The 26,796-nt window shown below is 35.2% G+C and overlaps 1 protein-coding gene and 1 pseudogene across 1 annotated transcript in view; one reads left to right on the top strand and one right to left on the bottom strand.

Annotated features, from left to right (window-relative positions):
• Nucleotides 1-26,796, top strand: part of KHDRBS2 (KH domain containing, RNA binding, signal transduction associated 2) — an 864,427-nt gene that overhangs the window by 283,764 nt on the left and 553,867 nt on the right. Inside the window, exon 3 of the mRNA XM_006835744.1 lies at nucleotides 12,796-12,912. Within this exon, the coding sequence (XP_006835807.1) occupies nucleotides 12,796-12,912 (117 nt within the window). The remainder of the gene's footprint in view (nucleotides 1-12,795; nucleotides 12,913-26,796) is intronic.
• Nucleotides 26,683-26,796, bottom strand: part of LOC102811579 — a 2,818-nt pseudogene continuing 2,704 nt past the window's right edge.

The following is a 26,796-nucleotide window of genomic DNA, read 5'->3' as shown; positions in this document are numbered from 1 at the left end:
GTCTTATGCAATATTTGTGTTTCTGTGACTAATTAAGCTGAGTGAAAATATATGCATATATCCTTGACTTTTGCTTGTAGTTTTTTGCTTTTCAGATGCTAAAAAAAAAAAAAAAATTCCATTAAGATGAGTATTTTTCCTCTTTTCCTTCAGCCAAACATCATATATATCAAAGATAAACAACTGGCCTTTCCCATCCCTGTTGTCCATTTATCTTTAATCTCTTCCTTTTAGGGACAACATAGGCGGATAGAGACCTGCACAAATTAGAGGAGTGCAAGAAAGCAGCAATAAAATATTTGTTTTTATATCCATCTTTAACATATGCAAATTTAAAATGCAGTGTATCTACTTTTATTTTTTATATAGCTGCTTTTAGTCTTTTCATATCTTTCTTGATGATAACTTTTACTTAACTTTCATTTGTTTCCAATAAGGTCACTAAATTCAGCAAACATGTGGTGTGATGAAATACTTTGGTCAGCGGGTTATCACAAACCTGTAAAATAAAATGAGGTTTGTATAATAATGAGTTTATTCTTTATTTGTCAGGGTTATTTTAACCACAGGTGACAGAAATTCAAATGGGAATAGCTTAATCAAAGGGGGAAATTAGTAGATAGATTCTGGGAGGAGAATCTCATATAATTGATAGTTAAATCTGAACTCCAGCTGTGCCTTGAAGAACACTAGTGTTGTTATCAGGTGCCATCGAGTCAGTCCTGGCTCACTGTGATCTTGTATAGAGTTTCTGAGGAGGAGCTGATGGGTTAGAATCACCGACCTTGTGATTAGCAGCCCAGTACTTATCCTGCAGCACAACACTAGACCTCTGAAATAGACAAAATTTAAACATCATGAACAACCCTGTCCATGTTTTTTTTCTGAGATTCAGCTTCATTCTGTTTTACTGTGCAGCTATTTCATGGTTACTGCTATTTAACATGGCTCCTGATAGCTCTGAATTTTCTATTTATAGCTTGCACCAGTTGTGAAAAACCCCAAGAAAGGACTCTAATGGCCATGGATTAGGTTATGTATCTACCCCTGAACTATTCAAATGTGGGCAAGCCAAAGTGGTAATGAAAGAACATGAAATAATTCCTCCCTGAAGAAAAGTGGAGCATCTAATATGAAGAGAGAATTTCATATTTGATTATGTAATTTTAAGCATTTTAAATATTTACCATTAATCTTTTTCTACTCAGTCCAGATCAGGGCAAAAGCCACTTCTTATACATAAATACATATACAAACTTGCCCTAAGTACTTTATAATATGCAGTAGACTTGAATTGTTAAATAAACACATATGAGCATACACACAAACAAAAATTACATTAGCTCCCTAAGTAGACTAATGAAAATGTGGCTCTTCTACTTATCTGAAGATTGATTTTACTAATCCTTAATGATTCATTTAGTCATTTTCTTTGTCTGAAAGATTGACTGGGCAGTAACCCAGTACCAGTTTTGGAATTCCATTATTTCCCTTTTAAAATACGAGTCCCATGTTGGCTCAGTATGCTCCTAAAATATCTATTTCAATGATCAATTGCCAATTACCATTGGCCATACAACTATTTTCTTCCTTCTAAATTTCTCAGATGCATACACTCTGGTGTTTTTTATTTATTGCAATATTGAAAGTTAATTTCTTGAGTTATTTACAACAAAAGCAACAGCAGTTTCTGTTTATTCTTGACATTATGCTTATACTAGGTACTTTTATCTAACTCTCAATAGACATAAGGGAAAAGAATAAAAACTTTATTCAGCATATATTTTCTTTATTTTTTTGCCCCAAAATGTATGAAACTTCATGAATACCTATAAATTATCAGAAAAAGAAAAATATATTTTAAAAAATCTAGTTTCTATCAACAGAGATAAACAATGTTGTTTTTGTTGTTGTTGGGTTCTGTCAATTCAGTTATAACTTACAGGGACCTTGTATAGGGTTTCCCAGGAGCAACTGCTGAGTTTGATCTTTCAATAATGCAGTTCAAAGTCCTGTGTTTATCCTACAGTGTCACACCAGGATGAATGGAACATTTTAATTTACACTAATAAAAGGACATTTATATAATTAAATTGCTCTAGTTTGAATATCTAGCTGGACTGAGTTACCATTTGATATATTTCACTGAATTATTTCTAGGTCTGACTATTCAGAGCTTATGATTTCATTCTTTCTGATTTAATTTTAGTTTTAGACTATTCAACATAAGCAGCGTCAGAAAATTATTTTTTGTTGTTGAGAAGTACTGTTAAGTAGAATCCAATTCATAGCGACCCTGTATAGGGTTTTTAAGGAGTGCCTGATAGGTTTGAATTGTTGACCTTGTGGTTCAAACTAACCTTGTGCTCCAGTGCATTATCCTGTAGTGCCACACCAAATTTTTCTTTTGACAGCATACATCCTTCTGTCATTTCAAATTTATTGTGGTTGGTTGGTTCCAATGTCAACGTACAAAAAGTATTTTTGCCCATTGGATAATATTATGAAACTATTTTAATCTCCTCTATCCTTTTGGTTCTACTTGAAGCTGTATTTTTTCTGAAAGTCTTTCCAGACCTTTTCACCTGGATATCATCTTGTTTATAATCCTTTAACTCTAAGAATCTCTATTTTTAATTCCTTTTGTAATTATTGTACTATATGGCTCTGCACCTGTAGGTAAATGTGGCCTGGCCATCCATTAGGTGAAAACTGTGTTTAGGAATCTCAATTTTTATGGAATGAATTATTGTATTTGTTTTCAGTAACCTCATATGCATGCAAAAGCTGGACCATGACTAAGGAAGACGGTAGAAGAATTGATGCTTTTGAGTTATGGTGTTAGAGGAGAATATTGAAAGTATCATGGGCTGCCAAAAGAACCAATCTGTTTTGGAAGAAGTGCAGCCAGAATGCTCCTTGGAGGCCAGGATACCCAAACTTCATCTCTCATACTTTGGACATACTATCAGGAGGGACCAGTCTCTGGAGAAAGATATCATGTTTGGAAAGGTGGAGGGTCAAAGAAAAAGAGAAAGACCCCCCAGAGAGATGGATTGACCACGTGGCAGCATCAGTGGGCTCAGGCGTGGCAACAATAGTGAGGTTTTCCCAGGATCAGGCAATGTTTTGTTCTGCTGTGCATAAAGTTGCTATGAGTCAGTACCGACTCGATGGCATGTAACAACAATATTTGTTTTTAATAACTGTGTTGCTCAACATCTCAAAATGAAACAGAGGGCTCACTCAAATAAGGTAATTGTCAAGAGTTTAATTAAGAGATTATTTACAAAATGTGAGCATTGTTTAGGGAAACTACCAAGGGCTAGCTATAGTGGGACACCATTATTGCTCTTAATACCAAAGAGATGAGAAAAGGGAAAAACTTGCAGTTGTAGACGAGGATGTTCAGACAGGAACTGTTTACTGTACGTATTAGAACAGATTCACTACCAAATTAAGGTGCAGCAAGAATGGAGCCAAGAATGTAACTACTTGGATTTTTCTTTTATACTTTCTAATTTTTTTAGTTACTTGCCATTGGCCAAACCCAGTTAGAAGGAAAATATGGAAGGAACGTGTTTGATATAGTTCATAGAAGTCAGATTCTAGGGATACAAAGCAGAGTGGAGCAAGGTAATTAGCCGATTTGAGTGGACAATAGAAACAGCTAGAATAATAATTAATATATAACACCTGCAATTTAGTATGCTGCCACAAGATTCAAGTCACTGCTTAATTTTGATTATATATTTTATTGGAAAAAAACTGTACCTTGGTGGCTGCTTAATAACTTCTAGCTCATTTGCATATGCAAATTCTGTATTTTACCTCTAATTTGTTGTTGTGTGCCTTCTAGTCTGCTCCAACTCACAGAGACCCTATATAACTGGGTAGAACTGCCCTATAGGATTTCCAAGATGGGTTAATATGCTGGGGCTGCAAGGTCAATTTGAACAGCAAGGTCGGCAGTTCAAGTTCACCAGCTGCTTCTTGGAAATCCTATACAGGGTCACTATGAGTTGGAATTGACTCATTGGCACTTGACAACAACAACAACAAGTTTTAACAGAGCCTTGGTGTGGTGTTGTAGGAAAAGCACTGAATTACAAGGCCAATTTGAACCACAAGGTCAGTGGTTCAAAATTACCAGCCACTCATTGAAAACCCTATATAGGGTTGCTATGAGTTGGAAATGACTTGTCAGTACTTAATAATAACAACAGTCTTTATAGAAGCAAGCTGTCCCATCTTTCTCCTGCGAAGCATCTTGTAATTTTTAACCACTGACCTTTCTGTTAGAAGCTGAGTGCTTAATCACTGTGTTCAAGGCTCAACTAGGGTTCCTTATTTCTAAATTCATTTTCATAATAGAAGGAATATACTTTTTAAGAATCCCCCCAAAACCTAATAAAATATTCTTTAGCTTTTCTTTGATTTTACTCCATTAAAGTTGTGTGCATTAGTTAGCGATTAAATGTGAAATGGACTTCTAACCACAAGATTGATGTTTCAAAACCACCATCCACTTTAAAACCTTACACAGGGTCGATATGAGTTGGAACTGACTCAACGACACTCAGCCACAATAACAACATGTAAATTAATAACTGTCTTTAAATGATTAAATATCTAAGAGTTTGAATCTAATAATTAAATAAGATAATATGTATGAAGCATTTAGCATGTTTCTTGGTACATCAGAAACTTTGGATAAACATTTATTGTGTTTTTAACTGATGTTGAGGAATGCTGCAAGAAGTGAATTTATTGAATTTATTTCTGAGTGTATTACTAGATATAGTTGAGCATTGCCTTTTTTGTAGACTAATAAGAAAGGTATTTCACATTTTCATAAGTAAATTTTAAGTATATAGTTGAATTTATTTGTGAATATACATTTTCCAACAGGAATGTTGTATCGTTTTGACTACTCCAAAGCTCATAGGCAATGTCTTCACTGCTTAGAAATTCAGTACTTCTCAGTTCATATGTCTTTAGACAGCAAATTCAAAAAAACAACTAATGTATGATTTGTATAAAATTAGGTGAATTAAAAACATATAAATGAATGCATCTTCCTGGAACTTGTTTTATAGTTATGTGTGGATGTCATGACATTGTGAACTTGGACAAAGCCTGTCTTATCTTTTGTCCCTTACAACATAGACATAGTTAAAACTGAATATCATTCTGTTCCTTACCTTGTTAATTCTGTAGTTTTAAAGTCCTATCAGGACAAATAAAACGGGGACAGATACTTAAAAACAATTGGCTTAAACTTCCATTTTGCTTTACCAGTGAAAATCTTTTTCTTTAGTTTGAAATTCAGCAAAGGAATCTAGTACTGTTGAGAAGATCCTGAAACTGTATATTTAATTTTTCTAAAACTATGCATGTATTATTAAATTTTTCTACATTAAAAAAACAAACAAAATCACTAGTTTAGTTTGTAAATATGGTTACATGATTTCAGTCTGTACCATACTGCTAAAGTATATATTAGTTGTTTATATAATTTCTAGCTCCTATCCTTCTGATTAGAGTCCTATTGTGATGCTGCATGATAAAGCACTGAACTGCAAGGTTGGTTTAACTGTAAGGTTGGCAGTGTAAACTCACCAGCTGTTCCTCAGAAACTTTATACAGGGTCGCCATGAGTTGGATCCAAGTCAACAACACTTAACAACAATAATATCCCTCTCATTATTATTAATTGGAATAAAACCACTCTTATTAATGTTTTATGAGAGTGTTACAAGGTAGTATGTCCAAGTGACAGCATCAATGGGCTCAAGCGTGGCAACAATAGTGAGGTTGGCCCAGGATCGGGCAATGTTTCATTCTGCTGTGCATAGCATCGCTATGAGTCGGTTCCTACTCGATGGCACCTAACAACAACAAAAACATGTAAATCTGTAAATAATAGTGCATCAAATTCATGGGATAAGCACTTTCTATTTGAAATAGCCAAGAAAAGGAATATAGCATATTAAATAAAAACATAATGAAGCACATATCTTTACACAAAATACCCAAGATCTATTTTACAACAGTGGACAAGCAGATATGAATTATAGTGAATGACAGTTTCTGCTGAGCACATGATTTAAAGCAGTTGTTATTAGATCTGTTGCAGTGATTTTTTTCTAGTAGACTTTGCAACACTGATTGTCATCCCTTTGCAAGTCAGTTGGAAACACAGTTCTCCTATGGAGAACCAAGTTATTATGATAAAGATTTGAAATGGAATTCTTTTAAAATATAGCTGTCTTCTTTTCTGAGAACAAGTCTCCTGTTAATGACACACAATATGATTCCTGTTTAGTAGCAAATTTAAAAATGATTGCCTCCAAAGTAGGCCATTTGCCACATTGCATCAAACTACTATGAAATATTTAAACACCATGGAATTGTAAACTGAAGTATGTTAAATGGACTTCCTGTGTTGTACTTCTCTTCAGAATGTTTAGCTTTAAGCCTAGGATAATTATTACATTTTATGTATGTTGGTTGTAAGTGCATCATTCTGACTCATAGCGACCCTGAATAGTGTGTCCAAGTAGTAGCTGGTTGGTTTGAACCACCAACCTTTTGATTAGCTGTCCATGGCTTATCCTACATCAGCACAGTGGGACTTATTTAGTATAAGTTTCTTTCAGTACCTGTAATGACTTTTATGGTAGAAATAATCACTGTAATCCTGTTGTGGTGCTGTAGGATAATGCATCGAACCACAATGTCAGTGGATCAAACTCACCAGCTGCTTCTAAGAAACTCTATACAGGGTCACTATGAGTCGGAACCAATTCAATGGCACTTAACAACAGCAATCACAAAGGAGGAGTCATTTTTTCTTAGACAAGCACTATACTACTAACTACAATGTCACCTGTTCAAACCTATGAGTTGCTCCAAGGAAACCAAATAAATCAGAACTGATTTGACTTTACTTAACAACAACAACAACAACAGGGATTAAGATGATTTTCTTAAAATAGAATATCAACAGTTTCATCTTTGGTGGAAAATCGTCATAAAAACTTCTCTTAGTAGTTTGAGGTGACATATTTTTGGGATGTTGTTGTTGTTGAAGTACCATGGAGTCTGTTCCGACTCATATTGACCCTGCATAGGGTTTCTGAGGCTGTAAATCTTTACGGGAGCAGAAAGCCCCATCTTTCTCCCGCAGAACAGCTAATAGTTTCAAACTGCTGACCTTGAGGTTAGCAACTCGATTCATAACCACTACTCTACCATAGCTCCTTTTGGGCTGTAGAACCTAATAATTAAAGAATTGAAGCTCATTCAATGGTTAATAATAAGAATATATTCTATATTATTTAAAAGGTTTCATACAAAGTACGACAGTGCCTTGATGATATAAAACAAATATGTATGTACACACATCTCCACACTTGTGTAACACACACACACACACACACACACACACACACATATATATATATATATAAAACTGTTATCTGATAGCATTTTCTTAATTGTATATTTGTGTTAGTTATCATATAATTCTAATGCACTGTCAAAATTTTTTTAATTTCTCTGTCACAGGGAATTCATACTTGGCCGGTCTTGTGTGTGGTGCTGTGGGTTAATGTGCTGAACTTCAAAGTTGGTTTGAACCTTAAGGTTGGCGATTCAAGCTCACCAGCTACTCCTTGGAAACTATACAGGGTCACTATGGTTTGAAACTGACTCGATGACACTTAACAACAATAACAAATGTTCATAAAATATGGCAAGGTTTTATGTGGTCAGAATGAATTGCACAACTGTTGACGAGTACTCCAAGTTATTTTGAAAATTAAATGTCATGCAAATAATTTTAGTCAATAGCATTGATTAAGTCAATTTGCTGGAAAAAAATAGAAAATGCATTGTAATTGTGCTACATGTATATTTTCAAATGGATGACAATAAGATGCATTTTTCACTTATGTTACAATGATACTTAGAGTCATAAATGTACTTTTAAATATTTTTGTAATCAGACATGTATATTTGTAGTGCATGTCGTGTGTCACATTATCTTTCTTACTAGTTCACTGTTCATTTATTCATTAATGCTTTCATTCCACTTAATTAGTGTTGCTGTTGTTAGGTAACATCGAGTTGGTACCAATTCATAGTGACTTTATGTACAACAGAATGAAACTCTGCCCGGTCCTGGGCCAACCTCACAACTGTTGCATGCTTGAGCCTATTGATAGTGCCACTTTGTCAATCCATCTCACTGGGGGTCTTCCTCTATTTCTCTAACCCTTCATGCTACCAAACATGATATCCTTCTCTAGTGACTGGTCCCTACTGACAATATGTTCGAAGTATGAGTGATAAAGTTTGGCCATCCTGGCCCCCAAGAAGCACTCTGGCTATGCTTCTTCCAACACAGATCTGTCTGTTTGTTATTTTGGTAGCCCATGACACTTTCAATATTCTCCTCCAACACCATAACTCTAAAGCATCAATTCTTCTATGGTCTACCTTATTCACAGTCCAGCTTTTGCATGCATATGAGATTTTTGAAAATATCATGGCTTGGGTCAGGTGCACCTTAGTCCTCAATTTGACATCTTTGCTCTTCAACACTTTAAAAAGGTCTTGTGCAGCACATTTGCCTAATGCAATATGTCCTTTGATTTCTTGACTGCTGCTTCCATGAGTGTTGATGGTTGATCCAAGAAGAATGAAGTCCTTGACAACTTCAGTCTTTTCTCCTTTGACAAGACTGTTTGTTGTTGATTGGTCTAGTGGTGAGGATTTTTGTTTTCTTGACATTGAGATGCAATCCATACTGAAGGCTGTGGTCTTTGATCTTCATCAGTAAATACTTTAAGTCCTCTTCACTTTCAGGAAGCAAGGTTGTATCATCTGCATATGACAGTTTGTTATTGAATTTTACACCAATCCTAATACCACGTTTTTCTTCATATAATCCAGCTTCTCGGATTATTTGCTCAGCATACAGTTTGAATAATTATGGTGAAAGAAAACAACCCTGTTGTACACCTTTCTTAATTTTAAACCATTCAGTGTTCCCATGTTCTGTTTGAACAACTGCCTCTTGGTCCAGGTACAGATTCCTCATGAACATAATTAAGTGTTCCAGAATACTCATACTTCGCAATGTTGTCCATAGCTTGTCATGATCCACACAATCGAAAGCCTTTGCATAGTCAATAAAGCACAGGTAAAAATATTTCTGATATTCTCTGCTTTCAGCCAAGATCCATCGGACGTCAGCAATGATATCTCTCATTCCATTTCCTCTTCTGAATGAACACATAGCAAATATTTATTTCACTCTAATGAAGGAATCATCAAGAAGATAAAGCAGATGGTTCAAAAAGAAGTCAAAGATTCAGCATTTTTGTTGTTGTTAAGTGCCATCAAGTTGGTTCCAGCCCATCACTAGTGTATAGGATTTCCGAGGAGTGGCTGGTGAACTTGAACTGCTAACTTGTGGTTCACTGTAAAAGTGTTGGGAAAATATTGCTAGGTTAAAGAAAAATTGGTTAATTGAAAAGAATTCAAAAATGGTTGCAGCAATACATCAGTGGAGAGCTGCCAGAAATTCAAGTTATATTCATAAGACTTTGTGTAACAAGGTATAGCACTGTTGATATCAGATGAATCTTGGTTGAAAGCAGAGAATACCAGAAAGATGTTTGTTTATACTTTACTGACTAAGCAAAGCAATTTGACTGTGTGGATCATAACAAATTATTGATACTAAATGATTTAAAATCAGGAAAGATGTGTGTCAGCATTGTATCCTTTCATAATATCTATTCAATCTGTATGCCAAGCAAAAAATCAGAGAAACTGGATTATGTGTAGAAGAAAGTGACATTAGGATTGGCTGGAGATTCATTAACAACTGTCTGTAATGTAAATGACACAGAAAGGTCAGCAGTTCAAGCTCACCAGATGCTCCTAGGAAACCCTATACAGGGTCTCTATGAGTCAAAACTATAACAACAAGTTGGTGGTAGTATTTATATCAGTCATAAACTATTACAGTTTAGTTCCCTCCCTCACATGGTAATATAAAGAGAATTCTAGATAATATTATAGATTTAGGTGTTGAAGGCAAAACTTTATAATTTGTAGAAGAAAAATACAGGGGAATAGTTCCTATGACTTTAAAAACAAGAAATTAAACTATGCTAGCTGTAAAACAAATATTTAGTTCAAACAAAAAAAGATCTGTTCATCACAAATAAAACGAAAATCTAGGTCACAATCTTGAAGACTATTTAGATTGTTGCTGTTGTTTGTAAGTGCCATCAAGTCGGTCTGACTCATAGTGACCCTACATAGGGTTTCTAAGGATGGCACTTACAAGCTTACTTTGCTGTCCAGTGCATTAATCACAGCGCCACACCAGGTTAAAACTCGTCAGTCTCTCCTCGGAAACCCCTTATAGGGTCGATGTGAGTAGGAATCGACTCGATGGCAAACAACAACAACAACAATATTATTACTACATCCTTGGTGGTGCAGTGGCTAAATGCTCTGCTGCTAACTAAAAAAGTCAGTGGTTTGAACCTATAAGCTTGTCCTGGGTTGAAAGATGCAGCAGTCTGCTTCCATAAAAAGTACAGGCTTGATGACGCTATAGGGTAGTTCTACTCTGTATTATGGACTCCTTATGCCGCTGTGGGTTAATGAGCTTGACTGCAAAGTCTGAACAGCAAGGTTGGCGGTTCAAGCTCACCAGCCGCTCCTCGGAAACCCTATACAAGGTTGCTATGGGTCGGAACCGACTCGATGGCACTTAATGACAACAACAACACTGTATTATAAGCAGCTCTGGCAGCGTAGTTGTAAAGTCAGGCTGCTAACTTCAAGATCAGCAATTTGAAACTACCAGCAGTTCGGAATGGGAAAATATGAGGCTCTCTGCTCCCTTAGAGGTTTACAGCTTCCGACCTATGCAAGACCGCTGTAAGTCAGAACACTACCACCACCATCACTCTGTATTATGAGTCAGAATCAACTAAATGACTAAGGATTCGGTTTTGGTTAGTAACGAATTTTGTTAATAGTAGCCATTGTTGTTGTTGTTGTTGTTAAGTGCCGTCGATTCGGTTCCGACCCATAGCGACCCTGTACAGGGTTTCCGAGGGTGTAAATCCTTACGGGAGTAGAAAGCCTCATCTTTCTCCCGCGGAGCAGCTGGTAGTTTCGAACCGCTGACCTTAAGGTTCGCAGCCCGATTCGTAACCACTATGCTACCTAAATTTGCTTAACTATTTGAGCCATTCTCGAACATTTTAAGCAACATTTTTTGAGATGGCTTTACTTCTCTGATACAGTTGCTTGGCATTTTTGTTGAAAATCAATTAACTAAGTATGGTCTAGTTCTGGACCTCATAATGTTCAACTTATTCTATTTGCCTATATGTATGACAGTCCACATTCCAATACAATGCTGAGTAGCTCTGGTGAGATTAAAATATCCTGGTCTTAATCCTATATGTAAGGAGAAATGATTTAGTCTTTCACCTTTTAAGTTTCGATTATTTCTTAATTGGTTGTTGTTGTTGTTAAGTACTGTGGAGTCGGTTCCGACTCATAGTGACCCTACACAGGGATTCCGAGGTCGTAAATCTTTATGGGAGCAGAAAGCCTCATCTTTCTCCGGTAAAAGCTGGTAGTTTCGAACTGCCGATCTTGAGGTTAGCAGCCCGATTCGTTAGAAAATAATAAGAAAATCCTGATTAAGGAGTGCTGACCTGACTTAATTTAATTTCTCTTTGTTCTCCATGCTCCCAACATATTTCTTGGTATTTTAATTTCTTGTATTTTTTTTTTTTTTTTAATTAATCAGTGTACGATGGTATGAAAAATTACCTGGGTTATTTATTTTAATAATGGTCCCATTAGCAACTGGCATATATACTTTGATAACTGTTCTTAGTTTATCAGTTTTTCAGCACCATTCAGGATAAACATGTAAATTGAATGACCTTTTAGAATTTTCTATTTAGACAATATGTTTTTTAGTATATGCTCTATCTGTTGTCTTTTAACTTTTCATCGTATAGTCACGCCTTTTATTTGCTGATCCTAAAAATAATCCTTTAATATAGGAAATGCAATACTGTAGAGTAATTGAGTCTCATGCTTATGAAATGAGTAGAATGTTATAGAGCCAGATCGTCTTTAATAGGATGACATTTAATAATTTAATTTTAAAATTCAATAAAGTATTAAATTTTTGAAATTGTGAAGTTACATAAACTGCTTAAAATCTTTTATTTCTACATCCCAACTGGTGAGGGAATGCCTTTAGTAATGTTGTAAACTAGAAGGATTCATCCCAATTCCTTTCTGGTTTGATCGATTAATGTATTTTATTATATATATTTAAAATATGATACATTCTACAAATTATTGATATGGAAATACCTTTGCTGCTTCATAAATGTTTTACTAATTTTTTAATCTTTATGTTGAATATTAAATTTGGTCTCAGAAAAAATTTTAACTTTAAAATTGTTTAATGCTATGTATCATAATTATATATTTTAGTAATCATGATTTATGAACTCATACAAGTAGCCTACTGACCTATGGAGAATCACATTTGTCGTTTTATATCTGTCCTTTCATGACATTGTTATTTTACTTAGGATTTAGGAATATATATATATGTATCATAACATATCTCAATGGTAAGGTTTCAAAAAGCCCATCAATTGTGCTTGGTGAAAATCACCCCTTTACTCTACCTTTAACAAAAAACTCTATTGATTTTGTTTCTAGTTCAATTTTGTGGGGAAATTGCTTGGACCAAGAGGAAACTCCTTGAAGAGGCTACAGGAAGAAACAGGTGCTAAAATGTCTATCCTGGGCAAAGGATCGATGAGAGATAAAGCAAAGGTACTGACTGTGTTGTTGTATTTGATATTTAACATATATCAGAGGTAACCTGTAACACTGGTGGTCAAATTTATAGGCACATTCTTCTGGAATTTCCTGTGATTTTTACCTCTGGCACTACCCTTTCACGTTTTCTGGTATTTTCTATATATTCATAAAAGTCAATTACTTGCTTTTTTTTTTTGTCAGAATATATAATTATGTATTTTTATGCTTTCTGGTGAATTGTGTAGGTTGCTATCAGATATTTTTATTTTTCTGTATCCTCTGCAAGATATTTTTATTATGTGTATGTTCATTTTCTGTAATTCTCTGGTAGGATCCCTTTTCTCTCTTCAATCATCTCTCTTAATCTTCATTGTATCATTCTCCCATTTTATCTCTCTGCTCGATTTCACTTTGATCTTCTTACCTGAAGCAATTTTAGATTCTTATCTACAAATCTAAGATGATCATCTTATTTCTTAAAATGTTTTGATATTAAAAACTCACCTGACCTCCAAAAGAATAATAGAACCTGACATATATCAGCTTTGAGGTTTGAAAACATGTACTATGTGAACTACATTATTTCACATTTAATAAAATGATAGCACTAGTCTACATGTTAGAATTCAATGCTTGGAAGAAATAACAACCATTTGTTAAGATTTACTCAGAGATGCTTTAAAAATTCATTGTAAAAAGTTAGATGTATTATGTAGTACCATTTGATCAGGCCATACTTATGAGTTGATATGTGTTGCCATGGAAAAGAAAGTGTTTAATTATGTATTTCTGACTATAGGATTAATTGCTCATGAGTTCTATTTTGAAGTATTAATGATATATCTTGAATAAAGGAAAGTATAGAGAGACATGTCACTGAACCCCTAAATATATTTACCAGTTTTTTAATTTGAGTAATGAGTCTAAATATGAAGTTTGACCAACATGCTTTAAATGAATGCTTTCTTTAAATGGATCAATAGTCAATTCTGTAAATTATAAAAGGTAATTTTTGCTAGATTTTGGTTTTAGATAACCTATGGATTTTCGAAACTGTTTGTGGTTTCAGAATTAACTACTAGCTTGTCAATCCTTACTGCCTCTAGTTTCTAGGACTAAATGGATACATTCCACTGTAAATTCAGTTTGAACAGCACAACCGACAGTTCAAACTCACCAACTGTTCCTTGGAAACCCTATACAGGTTTGCTATGAGTCTGAACCGAGTAGATGGCACTTAACAACACCACCATTTAGACCAAAATATGCTTTTGTCTTCTGTTTAAATTCAAGTTAGATTTTTTAATATATGAGAAGAAATCAGCATATAATAACCCAAACCTGTATTTTCAAATATTAATTGTTTGTTATATATTCTCCATGTTTCTCATATTCTCACAACATTAACTGTGTTTTACATGCTTTAAATCTTTAACACATTCTTTAAGGTTTGTTGTTGTTGTTGTTGTTATGTGCCGTGGAGCCGGTTCCGACTCACAGCCACCCTGTACAGGGTTTCCGAGGCTGTAAATCTTTACAGGAGCAGAAAGCCTCATCTTTCTCCTGAGGAACAGCTAGTAGTTTCGAACTGCTGGCCTTGTGGTTCGCAGCCCGAGTCGTAACCACTACACTATGAGAGCACCTTTCTTTAAGGTTTAGGTCAGGCATAAAATCACTAGCAAGTTTTCCCTGAACCTCTAAAAGAGGCTAAACCTTCCCTTATCAACATATTACATTGAAATCATCCATTTTCTGTCTGTTTCTAATATTAAACTGTATGCTTCCATAGGTCAGAGAAAGTACTTAGTCAGCTTTGCACATCCAAATTTAATATGCTGCCTCTACATAATCTCTGCATATTTTTTAAAAACATATCGGAGTATATTTTTCATTCCCATATATCTGGACATATTTTCCTGTTCATGAGATTTTAAATTGGATTCCTGTTTCCTTGGAAGCATGTAAGATACCAGCACAAGCATTTGAAAATCTTGTAGGAAACAAATTTGTATCTATTAAAATTCCATTAAGTTTAGTTTACTGATAATACCTGTTACTTAAAATCCTGTATTTCACTGATTACTTTTCTGGTGATACATTGTATATGGCTGTGCTTTGAGCATTTTCACATTTTTTTCTTTTTAAAAGAAAGCAAAAATAAATATTTAATGAAAGTGATGATGATAACATATAGTACATTTTTATCAAATCAGCTAGGGCCTAAGCATCCAGGGATCAGTTATACAGCTAAAACAAAATCATTAGCATGGAAATGAAAAAAGTTTACCTTAGTAAACAATTAAAATAAGAACTTGGTAAATTATTAAGTACTATGCTTCTCTTTGTATGTCTACTGGAGCAGCAAAGAAAATTTTGAGTGATTCTATTGTTTTTTAACAAGTAAATAAAACTCATCTGATTTGCAGTGAAAATGTATATAAACTCTTAGATATATTTGTGATCACATCAATATGCACATAATCTCGTTAATACAGAAAGTAATTGCTGGGAATACTATTTGCCAAAGCAATGAATACGACAAAGACCTTTCCCTTTTTGAAACTTACATTCCAAGGGAAGATGCCAATAATAAATAAGTGAATAAATAAAATTTTATATTTTCAGCCATTGATTATTTTTATGGGTGTAGTAAAATCAGAAGGACAAAGAGGCTAAAACTGGTAATAGCAATGTTTTACTGGACTAGTCCAATATGGGGTCCTGGCATGGCATTGAGCAGATTGTCAGGCCCGTTTCTAAGACATGTCTGGGTGGATTCAAACTGTCATACTGTAAACTAGTAGTCAAGTGCTTAATTGTTTTTGCCACATAGGGACTTCTGTCTTTACATATATCCATATTCATATGTACAACTTACTACAGCTATAAATACATCTCTATAATTATTCCTGGTGTGGTGCTGCAGGATAATGTGCTCGGCCTCTAGGTCCGTTTAAGCCATAAGGTCAGTTTATCAAATCCAGCAGCCGCACCTCAGAAATCCTATACAGGTTCGCTATGAGTTGGAACCGACTCTATGGTACTTAACAAACAACAACAAAATTCCATTCAACTGCTACACTTTTTTGCCCACCTTTACTGCAAAAATAACTGAAAAATTAATTACTATAAATTGCCCTCCTTGATCGTATGTCATTCTTTCCTCAGTCCTCCTGACTGGATCCTCTTCTGTAACTTCAATCACAGAATAGTCATTAAGTGTCTTTCTTCCTATCATAATCTTAGGCCATCTGTGCGATGTTAACCCCAAAATGTGTACAGTAAGCACCTGCGTATCTAAGTTTTAGATTTACATATTTAACTGCATTGATGTCTACTGAACATGTTCATGTGGATCTCTAATAGACATTGACACGAAAAATATCAAAATACATACACGCATAAATATATATGTGAATGAAATAAGTATGAATTATATGCTACCATAGGGAATGTGGTAGCTCTGTAGGATAAGTACTGGATTGCAAACCATAAGCTCCATAAGAGTAAGATTAAGTTTCTGCTCCCACAAAGATTTAGTGCCTCAGAAACCCTATACAGTGTGTCTATAAGTCAGAACAGACTCAGGAACACACAACAACAACATAGATAAACTTAGGAGTCCCTGGTGACAAAAACTATTAAGCACTCACTTAACTGCTAATTGCTAGGCTCCTTGGTAACCCTATAGAGGGTTGTTAGCAGTTGGAAATGTTTTGATGGCACCAAACCCCAAATATATATGATATTTATATAATTATTTGTATATGAATTATGAATATATGTACATATACAAGGGAGCTTCAAAATATTTTGTGGAAAAGTACAATGAAGTGGTAATTATATTTTCCATGAATGTTTTGAAGCACATGTATCCATTATTAAGTGCCATGGAGTTAGTTCCAAGTCATAATGACCCTATATAGGCTTTCTGAAGGTTTAACCCTTTGAGGGAACAGAAGGCATCATTTTTCTCCCATGGGAAACAGGTGTGCTCAAACCTCTGACCTTGTAGTTCACAGTTCAGTGCTTATTGTATGGAGCCACCAAGCTCCATATGCATATATATGTTGTTGTTGTTCATTAGTGCCTTGGAGTCTAGTCCATCTCAAAAATACCTTGTACAGGGTTTGTGTGTGTGTGTATGTGTCATTGTTAAGTGCCATCAAGTTGTTCCCCATTCGTAGCGACACTGTATATGGTTTCCGAGGAGTGATGAGTGAGTTTGAACCTCAGACCTTGGGTTCAAACTGACCTTGAAGTCCAGTGCTTATCCTATAGTACCACACCAGGAATCCATATAATATTATATATATAAAGAGATACAGAGGAGAAATAAAGCAAACAGATTGAAAGAGTAAGAGAGACATAAACTGAAAGACCGAGAGATATTACTTTTCCCAATTTTTAGCACCTTAGTGAACACCATATAGACCATTTGGTCTCAAGACATCTCCCTTTTGTCTAATGTTTGTTCAAAAACACATCTCATTAAAACAGGAAATGAAAAGCTGCTCATGTTTCGTTAAGCAGTGCTTGGTATTTAGTAGCTCAATCCCACAATTGTTAGCTATGTTTATTTAAAGTTTATATCAGAGTGCATTAAGGAAATCAACATGTCTTTGCAAATCTGCTTTTTCACATATTTATTCAATGATAAGAATAGAAGAAGAAACAAAACATTTCTTGACATTCCTTGGGCACCTGCAGGCAAAGCATGATTGTAGAGTCCTGTTGTTAGGTGTCTTTGTAGAAAAACTTACTTTTAAAATTTGTTGCTAATTAGTGGTTTCCTTGACCTTTCTAATATGTGATAATGATTATTTTTCTATGTTGTGACTGTTGCTACACAATGTCTTTAACTTGCTCTTTAAAAACCAAACCCGTCATGTGGAGTTGATTCTGAATCATACCCTATATGAACAGCCTCATAGGGTTTCCAGGGCTTTAATCTGTAGAGAAGTAGACTTCCACATCTTCCTTTTGTGGAGCAGATGGTGACTTCAAATCCCTGATTTTTCAGTTAGCAGCTAACTGTTTAACCACTGTGTTACCAGGACTCTTTCATTTAGTATTTACCTCATGATAAAAGCAGATATTTGGAAAATTGTGTGTAATTAGGGCAAAATAACTAATCAATAATATGTCTACAAATTTACTGTGTTCAACTGTAGAATCAATTTTATGCTGGATAGAACATTTCAAGCACATATTAGTTATAATTCAATCCTGAACAAAGTTAGCAATTAAACATTATGAAAAGAATCTTAAGAAAGTATCAGTCATTTGGTTTAGTTGGTAGAGAGAATGTCAAACACATTTAGTTTTTTATTTTAAAGATTTGATCATAGTTCCTAATCCTTGGATAGGAAAATATGAATTCATCATATTTGTTCTAAGATCATTATTAAATTAACTGCAAGGTGGTAAATGGGGAGATCCTGGTGGTGTAATGGTTAAGCGCTTGACCTACCCAGTGTCTACACAGGAGAAAAATCTGGGGCTTTGCTCCTATAAATATTACACCTTTGAAAACACTATGGGTACAGTTCTACCCTGTCACATGTGGTAGGTAAGAGTCAAAATTTCCTGGATGACCTCTAACAATAATAATAATGTAGAAATGATTTCTTGTTAAGATCTGTAGTCAGGAAGGTTTTTTTAATTTGTATTTTCTGTTTTGTTTTTAGTGGTGGTAGAAAACCATTTCTTTTTCTTTTAAACAATTCTATAAATAAATGGGGGGAATAAAGAAAAGCAATATAACAAAATAAATTGTGGTAATACTCAAAAATAGCATCAGAGCAAAAAACCCTGTATTCATGATTTCATTCCTGTATTGGTCAGACCATGAGAAAATATATGAACTCACATTCTACTTAAGCTATCCAGGAATGCTTGAATAGATTCTAATTTTTAAACTATAAGGATAAAAGGTAGTCTTAAAGAAATTCAGAAAGTAAAATATACAGTATGGTTATATTATTTCACCTCAGGAATTTCTTTAGTCTAAGTATTGTACACCATATGGCCAGCCTGTTCTAAATAGCCATGCAGCTGTCTGCTTTACCATCAGTTGCTTGTAAGCAATCTTCAGGAGTAACTTACTGTGGTTTCAGATAATGTTGCTATTTTTAGTGATACTGATGGCAAAGATTGGTGAGGGAGAACAGAGGAGGCAGTGGTTTCGATAGGTTTGTTTTGGAAAAAGGTGAAGCAGTATTTTCTGATCTCTCTTACACAAAATAAATAAATAAATAAAGAATTGAGAGAAAATCAGAACATGGCTGCACACACTGAAACATCAGTAAGAAAATAGCAAGACAACATGTAGACATGTAGACATATCCATTGTACTTAATCACAATGTTGCATGTAAAGGATGGTATGATAATAGATATTTTAATATTCTACCAATAAGTTTGGGTGAATGATGGAAGGTGGTCTTAAAACATGTTAGTGATTATGTGTTAAAAGTAAAGTGCTTTTTGGTGGAATTTTATTTGAAAATGTGTGATGATACTCAAGGCAAACTTTCCTCTCTTTGATGTGCTAATATCATGAGCTGTTTCTATTTTATAATATATTTTCTATATTCAGTGATGGCCTTTTCAGTAAATCTTTTCTGATTTCATGGCATGATTGATTTTCATCCACAAAATAATCAAGTAAAAAGCTTCAAAGTAATGCGACTGCCCGATGGGCAAGTGGGTATGAATCCTGCTCCAGTCACCCTTGTCTCATTTGGCTTCTGGGCTTTGCCCAACATCAAACAGCACAGTAGTCTCTCAAATCCTAAAGGGACAAAACCATTCTCATTGCTTGTCAGTCAGGCTGCAATTGGTTACATAGACTTCAACTGTTTAATATCCTCAAAACCAAAGAAATTTGTAATCCTACAAAATCAGAGCACAGACACTCTGTCCCTAATAAACTGCATAGTAGATCAACAATATTTCTTTCTCAGTTTCCGTCCAGGAAAGAAAAAATGCATTAGTCCATCTTGACTTCCCAAAGGGGATACAATAATGAATACAATAAATTAAAGAATATTGTTGTTGTTAGGTGCCATCGAGTTGGTTCCGACTCATAGTGACCCTCTATAGGGTTTTGATGAGCGAAAGGTAAGTTTGAATTGCTGACCTTGTGGTTCAAACTAACCTTGTGGTCTAGTGCTTACCCTCCATCCAGTACCAAACCGAGACTGGGGTTTTATTTTTTATTATTTCATAGTATTCATTTGTTTCTCTGTTCTAAATTTGAAGAGTTAGAGTAACAGGCTAAAGAACCCCATTTGAACAGCGACAAATTTGATAATGGAGCAGAGTATTACAAATAAATACCATCATCTATTGCTTAAAATCTATGATGCATTTTATGAACTAGGACGTTATATGATTTGGATGTTGTGTGAACATGTCTAAGTGCAAACGATTGCAGATACTGGTGGTCCACCTTCATGGTTTTAATAACCTTTTGTTTCACTTAGTGAAGATATATGGGATACCAAAGGGTGAGTCAAAAATTATCCCCATTCTGGTTATAGAATTTAATCAAGTTTTTAAAAAGACAGATAAATCATTTTTTGACATAATCTCCTTGCTTTACAATACACTTTGTTCATTTGTCAACAAGCTTTCATATTCCCTTATTAAAAAAATATTTTATGCTAAGCTGTGAACCAAAATGCATTGCTGCCTTCACTTCTTCATCAGAGGTGAATCTTTGTCCTTTAATGGCTGCTTTCAGGGAACCAAACAGGTGAAAATCCAATGGAGCAAGAACAGGCTGCTTTAACACCGCAAAAAAGAAGTTTTTGCAGAGTGTCAACTGTGTGGGCAGAGGTGTGGGTACGTGCATTGTCATGCAGGATCACAATGCATTTGGATAACAGCCCTCTGTATTTAATCTGAAGTTTAGACTTCACCTCTTCAGGAAGCATTTCACTGTAATAAGCACTGTTGATTTTTAAAACTTTTTCTTGATACTGTTCCAGTACTGACCATTTAGAATCCCAGAAAACTGTAGGCATCAATTTTCCAACCACTGGTTGACTTTGAACTTTTTCTTAATTGGTCAGAGATTGAGGATGTTTCCATTCTATACTCTACCATTTACTCTCAGGCTCATAGTGATGAATCCATGTCTCATCACCAATAATGATGTTTTTAAAGAAACTTTTACCTTCCTTTAATTATCTGTCCAAATTTCATTTGCCCAAATGCTTTTGTTTATGCTCTTATGTGAATTGTTTCAGTATCCATCTCGTACACACTTTTTTTTTTAATGTTTTATTGTGAATTATTTTACATGGGAGAACATTAGCTTTATATTCTTCCTATCATATTTCGTTTCATTGCCATAATTACAATCCCCTCCATGTTTCATCAAACAACCAAAGGTATACCCTGCAAGCCTGACCCTCAGTTGTGAGCACATAGCCCCTCTTCCTCTCTGGGTCTAGAGTCCCCAGCCACTCCATCTCTCCATGTCATTGTCTCTGCCTCCATCTCTGGCGTTACTGCTTCTCTGGGTAGGGTCCCGCACTCCGCTGCTCTTCTCCCTTAATGATCCCAGGGTCCTCTGCTCCTGGACAGCAAAGTCAGCCACTCCCCTCTTTTTGCTACAAAATGTCTACCCATACATTTTCAACCTTCACAGCCAGTCCTGATAGCAATTATTCACTATTGTACCACAAGAGTCTTATCCCCATCTCCTTTCATCAGCCCCGTCCAGACATTGGATACTATTCAGTGGAAATTCTACCCTCCTTCACTCCCTCTGGATTTAGGCTTCATCTTCAAAGTTTGTAAGCCAGTCACTTCTTGCCTTTGTAGCCACCCCCATTTTGGGTAGCGAATGTCCCAAGTTGGTCTGCCCTGTATACTGAGGGGATGGGAATGATGCTCACTGTAAAGATTTGTTCCCTCTTTGGAGCTACTGCATCCATAGGTGTAGGTCAAGTTCATCAAATTGTATCAGATTACTCTTTTTTTTCTGCATCTTTCTTCTTCTAGTTGAGTTCTGATCATCCATCCATTAAAGCCAGGTAAAGTGGGTATTATCTGTAAGTGTGGGTGTTCTTGTGCATATGCCCTCTCTTCTTATCAGCTGGATGCTTCACTCTCCACTCTAGTCCTCTGTGGCTATGTCATATACACTTTTTGAAACCCAATTCTGTGATGGATTATTTCATAGGCAAAGCCGTGACTGGTTTGCAAATGATTTACCACATAATTTGCCACTGTCACTCATGTATTTCACAGAATCATTTCACATGTGCACTCAGTGTTGTCATCAGCCGTGGGCATAGACAGGTGTTTTACTATAACCCGAGTGCAGAAAATTTTTGAATCACCCTAGTATAATGTACCTACATAAATTGAATAATCAAGATATGTATACATGCAGTACTGTATTACAGGTAATGTATCTACCAAGGTACTGTATGGGCTAAACAGGTTAATAGTGTACAATACTTTATACATAATGTAAAAATGTAGTGTAAATATAAATACTGCATACATTGGTTAGCATGTAATCTGCAGTTACCACAGATGGTGCTTGCAGGACTAACATAATATTGATTGAGTCTGGAGGTTGGTGCTTGCACTGTTTTGTACTGTGCTAGGTACTAAACCCTATACAGGGTCGCTATGGGTCAGAACCGACTTGATGGCACATAACAACAACAACAACAACAAGGTACTAAACTTACACTAAGTTTCTGCATGTACGATGTACAGGCATGTATACAAGAAGTGCCTTTCTTATTTTGTTTCTGTAAATTAACTTTAGGCTACTTTGTAAACTTTTAATTTTTAAACTGCAAAAATTCTTATTTCATTTTAAACTTTTAGACTTTTTTTTTTAAACTGTCTGAGATTTTATGTAAAGACTTTCTTAGCTCACACACTGTTTAAACAGTGGATTAGGATCATCAACACCATTATTCTCAACTTCCTCTTACAGTTTCACTGGAAGAGCATAGGATCAAATAACCTCCGGTGATAAACTGTCATCAGTAATGATAATATTGTCTCCTATAATGCCTGAAGGACCTCGTTGAGGCTCTTCTCGGGAAGATGTTGGTTTCTTCAAGAATATGTCCGGTGTTGTTTATCTAGTTTGCCTTTTCTTGTCTTCATTAATTTCTCTATATGCAGCAAACACATGGAGCAATTACCATTTAAATATGCTCAGTGTCTTCATCCTTCCATTCAGCACTCAACAAACTATGAAGATCCACTACAAATGTGATTAAGCCCTTCACAGTGAGCTTCTTCTGCATCTGTTCTTCTGCCTCAGTTTCCTTCTTACTCTAGTTCCAGCCACTCTTCATTTGTGACTCAAGTACCTTCTCTAGACGTTCTTCAGTGTCATCATCTGTGTGTAGGTTCATGTGGTTGTTTACCATGTTGATAACAGCTCTGTTAATCCTTGTAATTTCATTATCCTTTTCAAATCCTGTACATTCACATACCACTTGAATATTTTTTTTTTCAATATGCCATTTATGCATTCCTTGGTTACATCATCCTTGTGCCATGCAAGATTCTTTTTGCTATGGAAAATATTGTACTTCTTCCTTAACTCATACACTTGTATGCTGCCAGTGTTACTAGTTGCAACAATAGCCTGAGCAAAGGTCCTTCTCCGACAGTGGCCTTGTATGCTGTAATAACCCTTTAGTGCATTGATTGGATTAAAGAGGTGGTATTTGGTAAGAAGAGCACCATTGTGATGTTGGGGTAGAGTTAACCAATGAAAGGGAGATGTCCTGGAGTATTGTCAACAATTAACAAAATCTTGAAAGATATGCCTTATTCCAAGCATTGCTTCCCCATTTCCTTGGATGAGATAGGCACCTTGAAACAGCTTTTGTGGGATTTGTGATTTGTATTGCTCCTGTAATAAACCAGTAAGATGTGTGTTTCTTAAAGTTCTTGAAAGCCCTCAGGTTTTCACTATGGCAAGTAACAAATGGCTTTAACTTATGGCCAGCAGCATTGTCTCCTACCAACACTGTCATTCAGTCTTCAAAAGCCTTAAAACCTGGCACTTGGCCTCCTTGTAGACAAAAGCCTTGGCCTTCTTGTAGACAAAAGCCTTGGCCTCCTTGTAGACAAAAGCCTTGGCCTCCTTGTAGATGAAAGCCCTGCCAGAAATAAGAGACTTCTCCATATTTAAAATTTTCTGGACAAATAACCGCCCTCTGCAATTAATTTATCTAAGGTTTTACCAAATTCTTTTGTCTTCTCATTAGCACTCACTAGGTTACCAGTCACTTTCACACTATGATGCAAAAACTGTTTTTGAAGTACTTAAACTACCCAAAACTAGCACCAGACTCATTATCATAATCTCCTCCTGCTTTTTGTTAGCATTTCCAATAAGCTTCATGCTTTATCAGTGATCATTATTGTGCTGAGAGAGATTTGCTTTTATGCTTGGTCCACAATCCACTTCCTTACCAATTTCTCCATATCTCATATTGGTCCTTCTTGCATTTTTGTAGCCTTATAACTTTCATTGGAGCTGATTCTTTAACAGTTTGGAGAATTATTTTCTTTGAGAATTGTTATGATTTTCAAGTGCAACATGCCTAAATCACAAACAATAGCAATCACTAATTTTCTATCGCTATGTTGTTTAATAACCTTTTCTTTCCAAATTGATAACTTCTCGTTTCACTTTTCCAACCTTTATAACCAGCACTGATTTTTTTGTGATTGAGAGCCATGGTATAGTTCATGGTAATATTTTTGAAAGAAAATAAAACACAGAGGTACGATACAGGAGATTGAACACTGTTGCTTATGAATCAAAGCATACACTGTTATAGCGTAAGCTTTTTATTTGTAAGTAGAGAAAGTTCACATTAAATTAATGATGGAAAATATAATACATACATACATAAGCCAGGAACATATGCATTTATGCATTTATTGTGACTATCAAGACATATGTATTATAGTTTATACAAGTATATTTACTGTACTATTACACTCGGGACAGCAAAACTACTTTGTATACAAGAAACACAAGAGAGAGGTGTTATGTGTGGGAAGCTGTTATGTTCACTATGCCTAGTTATATCCACTGCACCTTGCTCACCAGTTGGGATTTCTGAACTCTTGTGGTGCTGTAAGATAAGCACTGTACTGCTAACTGCAAAGTTGATGGTTCAAACCCACTAGCCTCTACTTAGAAACCTTATACAGGATCGCTATGAGTCAAACCCAGCTCATCAGCACTTAGTGACAACAACAATATTTTAATTTTCCATTTATGGAAAAATGGACATATATGCAATTGGAATTTGCCCATGTGGGTGTCATACTGTGCATGATTATAAATATTTTGTGAGGACACAGTCACATATGTTTTTCACTGTTGGATCAGAAAACAGCTATTGCAGTTTAAGATGTATTTGGAATCTAAAAGACTAGCGTGAACTACATCAAAATGCATATAAGAAATAATATTTCAAGCATTAGCTTCATCATCCCTTTTATGAATCTTTGGCATTTACTATATAGTGTGTTATGATCTTAAAATAAAGAATAAACAAACAAAAAACCAAAGCAATAAATCTATCTGGGTGCATTTCTTTATAAGATTTGATGAAAGGAAATGAGATGCTAATGCTTTATGTATCGTAAATCAAAGTCATATATTATCTTAAATCATCAATTTCCTTTAGTCTGTTTTATTCACAGCTAGATGGAGCAGTTTTAATTTTTACAGTGTAGACCTACTGTTTGAACATTTTCAAAGAACTGATGTTGCAACCATAAATCAAGGTCTATATATTAAAAGATAGACTAAATGGTACTATTAAAAAGCAAAAATAAATTGACAACCTTTGAGTCGATTCTGACTCAGTGCATTTTTGATCATTGTCAGTTGTTACTAGCTATTTGGACTGGACGCTTTTTTCTCAAGAGGAATGAAATGAGAGAATTACAAATCCAGTGTCTTTCCAACCATGTTTAGGAGAATTTAAATTATTAAGCTATTAACAAAATAGAATATATGAATACTGAGGAATATCGAGACATCTAGCATCTTATAAACAAGAAATATGGCAGTGTTTTTCTTTTCTTCTATTGAGGAAGGCCTAGCCTTTTTGTCCTGAGTTTTATTGCTTATCTGAAGATATTACCACAAATATTCAAGTGAAACATGTCATTGTCATTGTTAGTCACCATTGCATCAATATGACTCCTGGCAACCTTATATACAACATAAAAAAATATTGTTTTTCTGGCAACATCTTCATAAATATTGTATATTTGAATTCATTGCTGAGACTCTTGTGTTGTTATTGTTAAGTGCTGTCAAATCTGCTCCAACTAACAGTGACCTTGTATAGGGTTTCTGAGTAGCAGCTGGTGGGTTGAACTGCTGACCTTGTCATTAGTAGTTCAGTGCTGATTCTACAGAACAACACCACAACTATTGTGTACTGCCTTCTAATATAGGGTGCTCATTTTCAAGATCTATATTGGAAGATATTCAATTTTGTTCCTTAAGCTTTTTTAAATACAGGAACGGCTATAATCATACATTGACAAAGAACTTCCAAAGGTTCAAGCTGGAGTCAGAAGAGGCCATGGAACGAGAGATAGCATTGCTGATGTCCGATGGATCTTGACTGAAAGCAGAGTCTATCAGAAAGATGTTTACCTATGCTTTATTGACTACGCAAAGGCTTTCGATTGTGTGGATCATGACAAGCTATGGACAACATTGCAAAGTTTGAGTATTCCAGAACACTTAATTGTACTTCTGAGGAATCCGTACCTAAAACAAGAAGCAGTTGTTCGAATAGAGCATGAGAGCACTGAATGTTTTAAAATTGGTAAAGGTGTGAGACAGGGTTGTATTCTT

The sequence above is a fragment of the Chrysochloris asiatica genome, unplaced genomic scaffold, assembly GCF_000296735.1.
Source record: "Chrysochloris asiatica unplaced genomic scaffold, ChrAsi1.0 scaffold00019, whole genome shotgun sequence".
Lineage (NCBI taxonomy): Eukaryota > Metazoa > Chordata > Mammalia > Afrosoricida > Chrysochloridae > Chrysochloris > Chrysochloris asiatica.
This window is presented reverse-complemented; position numbering and strand designations above follow the sequence as displayed.